Source organism: Helianthus annuus, chromosome 12 (genome assembly GCF_002127325.2).
Source record: "Helianthus annuus cultivar XRQ/B chromosome 12, HanXRQr2.0-SUNRISE, whole genome shotgun sequence".
NCBI lineage: Eukaryota > Viridiplantae > Streptophyta > Magnoliopsida > Asterales > Asteraceae > Helianthus > Helianthus annuus.
In genome coordinates this window covers 56156815-56171139 of record NC_035444.2, presented here as the reverse complement: position 1 = coordinate 56171139, position 14325 = coordinate 56156815, and the positions used below count along the sequence as shown (strand labels likewise).

The 14325-nt window shown below is 42.2% G+C and overlaps 1 protein-coding gene across 1 annotated transcript; it reads left to right on the top strand.

The window, feature by feature from the left end:
• Nucleotides 1-2664: 2664 nt before the first annotated feature.
• On the top strand, nt 2665-5757 carry LOC110894965 (protein yippee-like). The gene is made up of 5 exons (XM_022142224.2): nt 2665-2829; nt 3147-3190; nt 4984-5092; nt 5344-5399; nt 5478-5757. Exons 1-5 carry the CDS (start codon nt 2734-2736, stop codon nt 5560-5562), a joined length of 390 nt encoding a protein of 129 aa, XP_021997916.1. The 5' UTR covers nt 2665-2733; the 3' UTR covers nt 5563-5757.
• The last annotated feature ends 8568 nt before the right edge of the window (nt 5758-14325 follow it).

The window sequence follows — 14325 nt, the reverse complement described above, 5'->3', positions numbered from 1 at the left end:
ATTGTTTTCTCTGCCTATTAAATAACACCCTTTTTCCCACAAACCTAACCACCAACAGCATCGATTCCATCGTCTTCTCCATTGTTCATCTTCCTCAGCAGCCTCGAATCCATCATCGTCATGGTTCTCTGCAATTGTGGCCAAGATGCAATCATAGTTACGTCATGGACTGATCTCAACCCTGGTCGCCGATTCTACTCCTGTCCAACCATGGTAATGTATACTATTAGCGATTTTAATAGTCTAGGGCTTAAAAGGTTTGATCCTTTCGTCTTTCTCTGTAGAATCCCAACTGTGGAAGATTCATAGGGTGGGTGGACCCACCAATGTGCAGTCGTGCAGTGGCAATTATTCCAGGGCTTCTAAGACACAGAAACCAAGTTGATGTTGAGTTAGCCAAGATGCGGGAAAAGAATCGGCTGAAGAACAAGATTATTACGGTTCTTTTGATAGTTTTAGGGTTTGTGTTTTGGATATATGTTAAGGCTTGAATGCATTTGTATGGATATTGTAATGTGTTAAATGTTAAGGATGTTGTAATGTTTTTGAAAATCTGATGTATGGATAACATTCAATGAAGTTGGTTGTTTTGGTGAAATATGGTTAGCATTCAATGTCTTAAATGTTGGAAAACTGTGTTTGGTGAAATATGGTTAGCATTCAATGACCAGCAGGTTGTTTGGAAGTAACTATGTATTGTGCAAAGTGTATTGTGCAAACATATTGGTCGAATCTTATGCGAAACGAAATTGTGTATGAACCTGTTCCTACAAAATGCACATTGCACAAATGACATTGTGCATGAGTTGTTCCTATAAATGAACATAATAACATGTTCCTGCAAAATGTACATTGCACATACGACATTGTGCATGACCTGTACATGACATGTCCAAACTTTAAACCACAAACATGAGCTGCAAATGAACACAATAACCTGTACATGACTTGTCCAAACTTTAAACCACAAACATGAAAGTAAAACAGAAAATACTACAAACCATAAACTTTAAACGACTGAACATTAAACATCCAACCATACATGATAATTGTCATAGTGTTTTAACAGGTTAAAGAGACACAAAAGACTGCATAACTGTTTTAAGACAACCCAAAAGAACCATAACCCTTAAGACAACCCAAAAACCATAACCCGACAACCCGAAGAACCATAACCCTTAAACAGTTGGAGCTCCCTCACCAGCCTCAGTAGGTTGATTACCATCTTTCTTCTTCTTACCTTTCTTCCCTTTCTTCGGCCCGGCAACTGTTTTGGTCCTTCCACAAGTTCTTTGGTTGTGGCCCTTTTCACCACACTTCTGGCACTTCACGGACTTCCATTTTCTTGTGAATTTGCCACCAACCACAGCCTGCTCGTTATCAGCTTCAGCAGCCCTGTTTCTCTTGTTTCTTGCTTGTGAAGCCCTTTCAACTTCATCCTGCAACTCCACAGCATCCTTCCTTCTTTTCTTCTTAGGTATGCCGATAGGTGTGTGGTGCAGAGGTGGGGTTAGGTTGGTTGGAACCTGTGATTTTGGCCATAATTCTCTACCATTAATGGGACCAATGGTATGACTGTAAACCCTCTTCCATGTTTCAAGATAATAACATTCATTAACCCATGATTCTGGGGGTCCAACCTCTTGGCCATTCATTGCCATGTCCCAATTGACAGCCACAGCATGCCTACAAGGGATTCCTGAAACTTCCCATTCTCTACAAGTGCAAACCCTATCCACAACATCCACAACATACTGTTTATGTGTTGCAGCACCATCCACTGTGACCTTACCACTGACTTGATACTTTGTCCCACCACTCCACCTAACATTATAATTTGCAACTAATTTCTTTGTGTTTTCAAAGATCTTTGCAACTCTAGGAGTAAGTGGACCATTTGTCTGCCGAATCTTCCTGATGACATTCACTATCCTCTGCATTAGATACTCTCTGACAAACTCCAAAGCAGAAATTATAGGCTTGTCTCGACCATTGACTGTCCTTGCATTCAAGACTTCACACATGTTGTTCAGCACCACATCAGATTGTGCCCTACCTGTTTGGATGTTGAGGATCGTCGTCCTTCATTTTCGTGGGAAGATTCTGATGATCAGATGATCGATCGATCAGATTTAGGGTTTACCTGGGGTGAAGAGATTAGGGGAAGATGATGAGCCGGATTCGACTAAGGGAGGGAGGGAAAACAACTGACAATGAGGGAGTAGGGGTGCAGGTATACTTTTATATGTTAGGCACAAGTAAACTGACCAAAATACCCCTCACGTGATATGCACGTGGGGTCACTTAACAGAGAAAAGTAACTGAAGTTAGACCCAGGGACTATCCGGGAACAAAAATCGAAAACTTGGGGACTATTCAGGTAGTTTTAGAAACTTGGGGACTATAGGTGAAAAAAGGTGAAACCACAGGGACTATCCGGGCATTTTTCTCAAAAATAAACACGCAAAATCTAGAGTTTACAAAGTCAAGCAAGCCCCTATTCAAAACCAATACACTTGTACCCTCCACTTCTCAACTTGTACCCTCCGCAACTTCACTTGTACTCCCCGCACTTAACTTGTACTTTCAACATCCCAAAAACTGAATGTGGGGCCCACGATTCCAGCAAAAAGATTAGTGGGGTCAGATTGCGTGCACTTGTTGTTGATTGAATCCTCTCAAAATCCCCACTTTTTCTCATCTTCTTCTTCTTCTTCATTCAATCAATCACAAATGGGTCGATTGTTTCTTGTAACGTTGGAGGGTAAGATTTACAGTTGTAAGCACTGCAAGACCCATCTTGCTCTTTGCGACGACATCGTTTCAAAGGTCTGATTTTCTTTTTTTTTTTTTTTATGATTGATAGATTCAATCTTTCTTTATTGATGTCCTTCAGTTTTCTAGTTTTTTTTTTTTTTAATGAATTGAAGTTGAGAATATTGTGATTAAGAATTGGGTATGGTGTGTAATAATTAATTTGATCTAAAAATATATAGAAGTTAGTTGAGATTTATAGGTTAGTTTGATTGATTGATTGTGTTGGTTATTTTTAGGGAAAATTATTGGTGTTTTTTAAGGTTGTTGGTATGTTGAAATTATGAAATTAGATAAGTTTGCTGATTGGGATTTACTTTTTTTTTATTTAGTCATTCCATTGCAGACATGGGAAAGCTTATCTCTTCAGTAAGGTGTAAGTGTTCATTGCTCTTGTGTGTTATTGTTGTTTACTTGTTTATGTTTGGTTTGTTTTGAATGGTTTTTTGGTAATGTGGATCCTGGTTTGCATTTTTTAATGATATTTTAGGAACTGGTAACCGTTGAATGTGTCTTTTGGTGGTATCTTATGAATATGTCTTCAATAATCTTATGAACATGGTTTTTAATGAGATTTTAAGTACACATTGTGTCCTAAATTCAGTCGCTTGGTAACGTCTTCAATAATCTTATGAATATGGATTAGGAGCCTGTTTTACATCATTAGAGTCTTGGTTTAAAAAGGTGCGCGAGGCGACTAGGAAAGTGCCTCAGGGCCTTGAGGCGACACCTCATGCACATCTGGGTTAAAGTTGGGGTCTTTAGGAGGGTGATATGTAAAAACATGAGTTGTTTATTTTATACAAAAAGGCTTATTTAAAACAGATGAGACATATGCAGCAGCTTCTCGTTATACGTAGTAGGGATGGGATTGGTACAGTACCCGTACCAATACCGAAAATACCGGTACCGAATTTGAACAAAACTAGGTACCAAATACCGTACCAGATATATAGGTACGGTACGGGTACGAGTACGGGTACTGGTACCGGTATTTTCGGTACAGTACCCGGTTGGTACCATTTTGTTTTTATTTACTTTTTGAACACTTGTATGAGTACTAAATAGGTAAAATTGACATGAGTACCAATATAGTACGAGTACCAAATAGGTAAAATTGGTACGAGTACCAATACGATACGGGTACCATATAGGTAAAATCAATACGAGTACGCTATAAATACCATAATATGAAACAAAACATAATACAAAAAAACTTTTAAAGGTATACATAGAATTCGGTACCAGTACCCGTTTTTACCCGTACCCGTACCAGTACCGAATACCAAAATCAATAAAACTGGGTACCGATACATGTACCAAATACCTAAAATCGGTATGGGTACAGGTACGGGTACGGGTACGGTACGGGTACGAGTACGGGTATTTGGGAAAAAAAGCCCATCTCACGCCTCGGCTTTCGGGACCTAAATGTCACGGGGGGCCTCACGTTTTGTTATACCAAGCTTAGATTGTGGATCAACCAAGATTTTCCATCTTGATTTAATAAATTTGGATACTAAGTAGCACGAGAGTTGTGGCGGATAATGATTTTGTTGAGACCAGTGTTGTAAGAATCGCTAGGCGCTAGTCGGGCAGTGTGGTACCGACCAGCGATTAATCGGGATTAATCGGATGAGATTTTTTATATGTAAATTTTAGTTATATACAAACACACACATTTTTATATGTGGTTTTCTAAAGTAGACATGTTTTAACTCCTCGTTAACCCATTTTTTAAGTAATTGGAAGGAATTTATAAGGTTTGGTTGAAATTTGGGCGACGTCTAGCCAAAATTTGGCCAGAATAGGACCGCCATTAACCGCCTAGCGATTAGTCGGCCATTAATCAGAACCTCCGATTAGTGATTAATCGGTGACTAATCGAAGACTAGTCAGGATTTTTACAACCATGGTTGAGACATGACAAGGGTACTAGGAATTTAAGTATGGTACATCATGTTTCACGTTGGTTATGGATATAAAGGTGCTGTTCGGGATTGCTTATTTAGGGTGAGATAGGCTGTTCTCATGAGATTTGCTTATTTCTAACTCATTATCCATGCATGGTGGATAAAAAATTACGAGTTTACTGGAATAAGTTGTTTTCAGTAAGTTGATTATAAATCATCAAATCACAATCACAAATCTATATCTCATGTTTTACAGAGCAAATGTCACAGTTGGAGTCAAGGAAGATAGAATGATGATGACAGGATTACACACAGTAGCCGACATTTTCTGTGTCAAATGTGGATCAATTGTTGGATGGACCTATGTAAGATCATCTCACAGGCTTCGTGTTTTTACCATTTAACATTTGGTCACATTTATCATGCACCCGCTTCAATCTTGTTCCTTTTCATTTTTCGGGTTTCTTATAAATGAAAATATGAAATAAAAATGTGATTTTAAATTTCAGATGAGACCCCGAAAATGGATATGAACTTGTTAAATTTTATGTTTAAGATTTACCGGCTCGTGCTCTCACGTTTTGTAAGAAGTTCAATTTTGATATGTGACTTTTAGGAAACTGCCCATGAAAAGAACCAAAAGTACAAGGAGGGGAAATCAGTCCTGGAACGGTTAGTATTTGACTAAACTTATGTGTTCGTGAACTTTAAACGAGCGAAGATTAATTTAAACGGTCTTAAATTATGTAGGTTTAAGCTTTCGGGCCCGGATGGAAGCAGTTACTGGGTCAGTCATGAAGCACAAATCATTCGAAGCGAACAAGAAGAAGTTTGATGATTGATCTACATTTAAAACATGGAAATTGTAAATTGTAAATTCCCCCACCCGCTTTCGTTTTAATGTTATCAGTGTTAAGAAGTTAAGGATCGGTTCGTTTGATGTGTCAAATATGAAATTATGAACTAATTGTTCTTGTCAATAAAATTCAAGCTGATTTGATCTCTGAATTTGATCATTGCATCTTGATCATCTTTTGTGCACTGATCTTACCCAAGAAGTTATGGAAAATTTGTTTTCTTTGATCATTAATAGTGTTCTCTTATCGGAAAGCATATCAACGAAACAATGATCGACTGGTTGTGTTAGTTCTCACATACGCGATATATTGTTTTAGATTAAAATATATAACGATTAAAAAAATCGAAAGCTACCAGTTTGCATTACCATTGAGCTTTTGAAGAAACTGAATGAATCTACGTATAATGTGTGTCGCTCGGTATGCATAGTTAAATGTCATAGCAAGGACCCCGAGCTTGATCCAAAGCTCCTCAAGCATCTTCAGGATCCGACACTAACGTGCAAAACCAGAAAGCGTTATTGTCACGAGGGGGAAGACTTTGGCGTGAGAATAAGCGAATTGTTTTAAGACAAATTAAATTGATAGTAATAATGGGGTCTTCCCTTTGTGAAGAGGTATGGTCCCAATTCCCTGCCTACATGGCAGAGACCACACCACTTTTTGTGCACACAAGGCATCCATGTCACCAGAGCCTTCTAGAAGCTTCCAGAAGACACCTAGGCGGTTCACAGCTGGCACCAAAGATGCTTTGCCCAACATAAAGGACAACACGTGTCACCATTGACAGAAGGCCACATAGGCCTGCGGCAATCCAGGGAGCAGGGCTGACGCGACCAGTACGAGGTATCCAGCATAAGCGAATACAAGGACGCCACGTGTACCACTACACCCTTCGCGACAGAGCAGACCAAGAGGATATTCCCCTTGGTCGGACAGCTGGCGCGCACCCACAGCTGGCATAGCTGCTTCCTCCTTCTTCACCCTCCGGCTATAAATAGGACCCTTCATCATTCAGGTTCAGGATCTTGGCTCTCTTTACTCACTCTATACACACACTGTTTTATTCATCTCAGAGCAGTACTTATTCTCACGCCGGAGCCTGGTTAAGAGGGAAAACCCCCTTCTCCCTCTTAACGAGACTAACGGTGTTTACTGTTTTGCAGATCTCAGGCCTTTGATACGAGCAAGAGAAGAGGTTGAACCCCATAAGTGAAACGACCCTCTTGGTTATCCTTGGGTTAACCATTGTTTCAACATTGGCGCCATCCGTGGGACTCGAACCCACGACCACGTGATCGACTACTTCACCAAGTGGGTGGAAGCGCCATCATTCATTCGTGGGGCAGTCAAGTTCATCATCGTCGCGGTCGACTACTTCACCAAGTGGGTGGAAGCAAAAGCACTTGCGTCAACCACATCGGCAGTCGTTAAACGATTCATCTGGGAACAAATCATATGCCGTTTCGGCCTGCCACTCCGAATCATCACCGACAATGGTACAAACTTTGCAGCAGATGATCTCGAACGATGGTTCAAGGAACTGAACGTTGAACATACCTTCTCGTCGGTCGCACATCCGCAAGGGAATGGTCAAGTTGAAGCAGTCAACAAGAGCATCGTTGATGGCATCAAAGCAAGACTCGGTGAAAAAAGACGAGGATGGGTCGACGAGCTACCAAGCATATTATGGGCCCATAGAACAATGCCCAAGACAAGCAATGGAGAAACACCGTTCAGCTTGGTCTATGGGTCCGAGGCTGTGATTCCAGCAGAAATCGGGCTTCCATCTCCGAGAATGCTCTCCATGAATCTGATCAATAACGAAGAAGAAAGGAGGATCGACCTGGACCTCCTAGAAGAACGGAGAGAGATGGCCGCAATCAATGAAGCCAAATACAAGACAAAGCTTGAAAAATATTACAACTCCCGAGTCCGGATCTGCACCTTCAACCCAGGCGATTATGTCTTAAGGGACAATGAAGCGTCCAACGCAGAAAAACCGGGAAAACTGGCTCCCAAATGGGAAGGCCCGTACATCATTGATGAGGTCCTCGGCAAGGGGGCATACAAGCTACGCACCATGAACGACAAAGAGGTTCCACGAACCTGGAATGCCCAACAGTTACGAAAATGCTACATATAAACATGTAATCGTATAGGGCGAATCGCCGACACATTTACCTAATACAAGAAGTGTTTGGCTATCTTTACTTCATGCAAATTTTTTGTCACAACTGCATTTATTACTTCGGGCGTACACGAAAACATCAATGGCTCGACCATAGGAAACGTTGTAGACCTCCAAGGCTCGTCACAACCAAGTGCACAGCCGGGTCGAAAACACAACCAAAGCCTACAAAACGCCAAAAAACATAACTTCGTGCCCACATAAACACGAAAATATCGATAGCAAGGCAACTAAACATTGTAATGCTCCCAAGGCTGTGATCCCAGCTGAGCTCACACAATAACCTGCAACTCGATCACTTCGTATGTCACATGCAAGCGCGCATACTTAAACGACAGAATAAAAACGTTGTAGTAACACAACATCACCTGTCAGCGCCATCATTCATTCGTGACACCTAATCAAAGTAATTAAAACATGCACATATTATGACGATTTCAAAATTTGCATAACCATAATCAAAGTAACAACACATCTGTCAAATACATAACACCACATGTAAGAAATTTCAAATTGTCTCAAAAACAACCATTACAAGCCCATTTCAGGGCCACACATGGCACGCAGGCCGGAAACAACCTATCACGCATGGCTGGAGCCAGCACCTCCAGCAGCATCATCGCCATCTTCTCCCAAGGCCTTTTTCAACAAAGCCACCCCATTCGCTTTGTGAGCCAACTTCCCAGAGGCCCGAACAACAGCTAAATCAAGCGTCGAGAACTCTTTTCGCTTCGCAGCATAAGTAGCATCACAATCCTCTTTATACAGCTCGAAGTGAAAATCCTTCTCATTGTTCACCGCCGCAAGTTTACCTTCAGCATACCCAAACTTGCGTCCACTATTATACCCTGCCCTACCCAGTTCAAACATATAGCGCGCAAGTTCATCAGAATGTAAGATACGATCAGCAAGCTGCATGAGAACGAGACCAAATAAGAACAAGAATATGCAAACACAAAAACAAAATGAGGAAACCAAAAACATTACCAAAGGAACGCCGCGGGAAAGCAACCACCTACTATCAGCTGAGGCCTCCTCAGCAAGAAGCTCAGAAGCACGACACTCAGCCGCCTTCTCATCAAGAAGGCGCTGAACAGTTTCACACTCCGCAGCCTTCTCCTGCGCAAGAAGCTCCAGCTTATCGATCCGCGCAACGTATTCTTTTTCTTTCTTCTCCGCAGCAAGACGCGCCTGATGAGCCTCATCCGCAAGGGCCGTCTTCTCACCAGACAGCCGCACAATAGCATCACGCTGCGACTGCATCTCCGCGTTCGTACGAGCACATGCCGACTCCCAATCCTTTTGTTTTTGCTCGTTCAACTGTTTCTGCTCTTCGAGTTTCCGCTCAGCATCAGCAACCCGCCATTGCAAACCTTTTCGCTCTGTGTTAAATTTTTCTCTCTCTTCAGAAAACGCCTTCTTAGCCTCTTCAAACTCCAGAGTTTCTTCTCCCATAGATCGCCATTCGCGAAGAATCTCCTGAGAAGTGGCAAAGAAGTTAACCCCAGCCCTAACATGATCATCTAAAAGGGCAAAGCGGCTGCGGTTTTTCTGAAACATTCTCTCTGCAGGCGGAAGAGACAAAGAGAAAAACTCATGACAATTCTTCAAATCTTCCATGCGAGAACCCTGAGTCAGGCTCCAGCGGGGAACGTGAGGCATATCATCACAAGCTGGATTGCCCCATGAATCATCAGGAATATGTTCAAAGTACGAGTCCCGCACGGTGCCAGATGTGGCCCCACCCCCACCAGGAGGACGTTTTGTGTAAATGGTTTGTTGCGGAGTAGTCTCACTAGACTCCATCTCCACTTCAACACCTTTACCCTTATCAACTCCAGCAACACCACCTCCGGCACCGTCGCCTCCACCAGTATCACCACCAACATCACCACCAGCAGCGTCACCCCCCTCAAATATACCTTCAAACCCTTCCCCGCCCTTCACAGTTACATCCACATCATCTCGAGGAGGGGTCAAGCCAACAGTCCTCGAAGGAGGAGAGGTAGGTGGAGTAATCTGAGAAATATTCACCGGCCGCGGCTTCTTGCTAGTCTTAGATTCTGCCATAAGACAACAATTAAAGAGCAATCCCAAGAAAGATACAACAAACATACAATGAAAGAAAAATTACCAGGAAGAGGAGCAGAGGCAGCCCATATCTCCTCCAACAAGTTCCCTCGACCCCCACTAAACACGCCCAAATCAATCTCAGACTCTGAAGGCGCTGGGGGGACCTCTTTTTGAAGCTTTGCCTTCTTGGCAGCAAAAACAGCAGCAGCCTGCTCATCAAGGCGTCGTTTGTGATCCTCGAGAGCTTTCTTCTTCATATGCTCAGTCAAAGTGGCCTTATCGTCAGGATCCGACCCCTGACGCACCTTCCCAGGGCCTAGGCCAGACAATGTATCAGACACTACCACATAATCTAGATAAGGAGGAGTAGAAGGTTGCTTACGAGAAGATCCAGCAGCTCCGCCCTCCTTCTTCTCTTCCCTTCTTCCAGATTTCTCAGTCCTTGCCTTTTTCCTCGTCTCCAACTGGGCAGACGGATCAACAGATGCCTCCGCATCGTCATCATCCTCAGCAAACCCATGTACGGCTCAGCAACACCACCAGGCGCGGTACCTGCACGCGCGGAATGAGATATTAGATCTTCAACATCCTAGTCAGAACTTCCACTAGAAAGGATGACGACTTCCTCTCGACCAGAGTCGACAAAGTCATCCCCATCATCCTCACCAAGAACTTCATTCGCGTATCTGCTCAAACTAGCATCGGTAGGATGCAGAAAACGGTCTCGTATTTGCTCCAACCACGTTGGATTCCCATCAGCCTGAATAGCTTCAACCATGGCACCCGCTGATTTAGGGTCCAAGGCATTCAACAAACTATAACCAACTGCAAAATGGAAACAAAAATAAGGACACATAGTAAGCATAAAGGGAAATAATCAAGCGATAAGACATGAAAGAACGATACATTTGCCCTTGTGGCTATACGCTGGCTGACCCAGTGGATGTTTAGGAACCCACAGCAAACTCATCCCTGCACCAACTAAAGCCATCTCATCCAGTTGAGAAATAGCAGTCGGCTTCGCAGTTATCTTCTTAAACCAGTCTTGATCGCCATAGTTGGGAAGAACATCCACCTTAGGGACCCCTTGATCCACTTGCCGATATGACATATCCGCCGGAATCACACCCCGACGAATGTAAAAGAACTTCTGCTTCCAATCATGAATGCCCTTTATCGGAACCGAACACACCTGAGCAACTCCCATCCTAGCCTGAAAGGAGTAAAACCCGTTGGCATACGTAACGCTGTAGAGAGCGTTGAACATCTCAAACGTAGGCTCAACACGGTAAGACCTACAAACAAATTCGAAATGGGTAATCCGAGGGAGCCCAATCGCATTTATTTGAGAAATATGGAGCCCATAACCCCCCAAAACAGCAACCGTGAACTTTGTAATCGGCAACCTAAAATTGCCTTCCCGGAAAAAAGCAGCATATAACGTGATGAAACCTGGAGGGGCATCCAGTGCAGTGGATCCAGATGGAGGGTAACGAGCACCCCACTCAGGACGGAAGTTATGTCCCCTCACAAGTATCTGAAATTCCTCCTCCTTCCAGTTAATCACAGCCTGGTCTGGACCAGGAGGAGCCCTACCTCTATGCTTCCTTTTCTTCTGAGTTGGATTCTTATCAGCCATGATAAGGGTCAAGAAGAAGATGATTTGAGAATATGGAAGATAGAACAAGCAAGAAGAAGATAGAGAGAAATCGCACTTAGAATTCGAAAGTGAAGGAAGAAAGAGATAACCGCCCCATATTTATACCCATCGCATTTAATGCGATGGGTAGTGAAACGTCAGGGAACAGAAAAAGCGCCCAATAGATGACTGACACGTCACAAGAGAGAGAAGACGTCGGCTCGTTTTTCGGGAAGCATGGGCGACAGGGTCTGCTGATGTGACAGAAAGTCACTGCAAAAGCAACTGTTCGCCCCCGAAAAGACAGGGACGTCAGACGGTCACACCAAACGCTTCCCCATAACCACCAAACTTCCAACAGAAGAAAGCAAAAGAGAGCCAAAACCCATGCGGCATGCGTCCATTTGGCTCACTTTTTCAAGAGAGTCAAAACCCATGCGGCACGCGTCCATTTGACTCATTTTTTCAAAGGGCCAAAACCCATGCGGCATGCGTCCATTCGGCTCACTTTTTCAAGAGAGTCAAAACCCATGCGGCATGCGTCCATTTGGCTCATTTTTTCAAAGGGCCAAAACCCATGCGGCATGCGTCCATTTGGCTCACTTTTCCAAGAGAGTCAAAACCCATGCGGCATGCGTCCATTTGGCTCATTTTTTCAAAGGGCCAAAACCCATGCGGCATGCGTCCATTTGGCTCATTCTTTCAAAGAGCCAAAACCCATGCGGCATGCGTCCATTTGGCTCACTTTTTTCAAAAGAGCCAATAACCATACGGCATGCGTCCACTTGGCTCACTTTATATTCACCAACTACAACGCGATGCATAGAAATCACAACTCTCATAAGTCCAGAATCCCTCCTAGACGATCAACTCAACTAGAAGGCACACTGGACTGGGGGGACTTGAAGAGGTATGGTCCCAATTCCCTGCCTATATGGCAGGGACCACACCACTTTTTGTGCACACAAGGCATCCATGTCACCAGAGCCTTCTAGAAGCTTCCAGAAGACACCTAGGCGGTTCACAGCTGGCACCAAAGATGCTTTGCCCAACATAAAGGACAACACGTGTCACCATTGACAGAAGGCCACATAGGCCTGCGGCAATCCAGGGAGCAGGGCTGACGCGACCAGTACGAGGTATCCAGCATAAGCGAATACAAGGACGCCACGTGTACCACTACACCCTTCGCGACAGAGCAGACCAAGAGGATATTCCCCTTGGTCGGACAGCTGGCGCGCACCCACAGCTGGCATAGCTGCTTCCTCCTTCTTCACCCTCCGGCTATAAATAGGACCCTTCATCATTCAGGTTCAGGATCTTGGCTCTCTTTACTCACTCTATACACACACTGTTTTATTCATCTCAGAGCAGTACTTATTCTCACGCCGGAGCCTGGTTAAGAGGGAAAACCCCCTTCTCCCTCTTAACGAGACTAACGGTGTTTACTGTTTTGCAGATCTCAGGCCTTTGATACGAGCAAGAGAAGAGGTTGAACCCCATAAGTGAAACGACCCTCTTGGTTATCCTTGGGTTAACCATTGTTTCAACACTTTGGAAAAGGGAGTGTAAATATAATTATATTTTGGGTTGGTTTTTTTAACAATGTTGATCAATGATTTATATTTTAGTTGTTACTCTACGACTTTAACTGCATGAAAATAATGTCGATCAAAGACTTCTACTTTAGTCATGTTACTCCATAACTGATTTCTACTCATATGTTACTCACTTACTCTACAACCTTGTTTACACGACACATACACAAAAAGATAATGTATATCAATGATTAAGTTCTTCGACTTTGTACTCACTATTAGAGGAGAGGATATGATGTTTTTCATTGCTAACATGTCTTATGACACCTCATAATTCCATAATAAAAATAATGTTTATGAATGATTATCCCGTTAGCTTGTGTCACTTTATCATCTTGATTATATAAAGATAATATCGATTAGGATTATTACATAGAAACTGTATTCATTGTTGATGGGCATGATGTTTCTCGACGTTGTTAGAAACACCTTATAACATCTCATGATTTCATCATTTTAATCCTTTTTATGTTAAACATGTTGTTGATGGCCAACCATATTCATTTAATGTTAAGTTAATAATGCAAGCACAATGTTATACCATTAATAATTTAGCGACATTTATAGCACAATATGACCTGGTAGTAATCCATTTTGTTTACAAGAGGAATACAAATATGACCTGGTGGTAATCCACTATATTGACAAGGTATTAAGTCATAGTCACCAACTTCCTATTTTTTTGGCATTAATGGAATACAAATTAGTGTTGCATGATGTGAATGTTACATCATATTGTTAACATATGTTAGGAAATTATCAAGGACATAATAAATGTAGACTTTATTTACTTATCAACTAAATGATGATAAGGTAGATAACATGAACTCTTTGTTAACTTATTAAAATATGTTGTTCTGAAGGTACATAAAGTTTAGAAATGTATGTTGGTTGGATTGATCACTTATATGTGTTGTTTTTTGTTAAGGATATAATATAATGACAAAGTGTAGTTTGCTATTGAGTAAAACTCCAAAAACATCACGTAACTCGTAATGGTAAGTAACTTGTTTTTTGTTATTTAAGTGAATGAAATTATGTTTTTTAATTAATGTTAAGTTTTATGGTTTTATAAATAATAAAAGAAAAAATAGATGTTCTTTTATATGGTTCAAATATAATTATATAAATATGTCTCTAAACGCAATAGTCTCACATTTATGTTGGGTTTAATATCTCTAGAACTCATGATACAAGTAATTGCTATCGATGGCGATTCCTACTTACTCATATGAGAGTT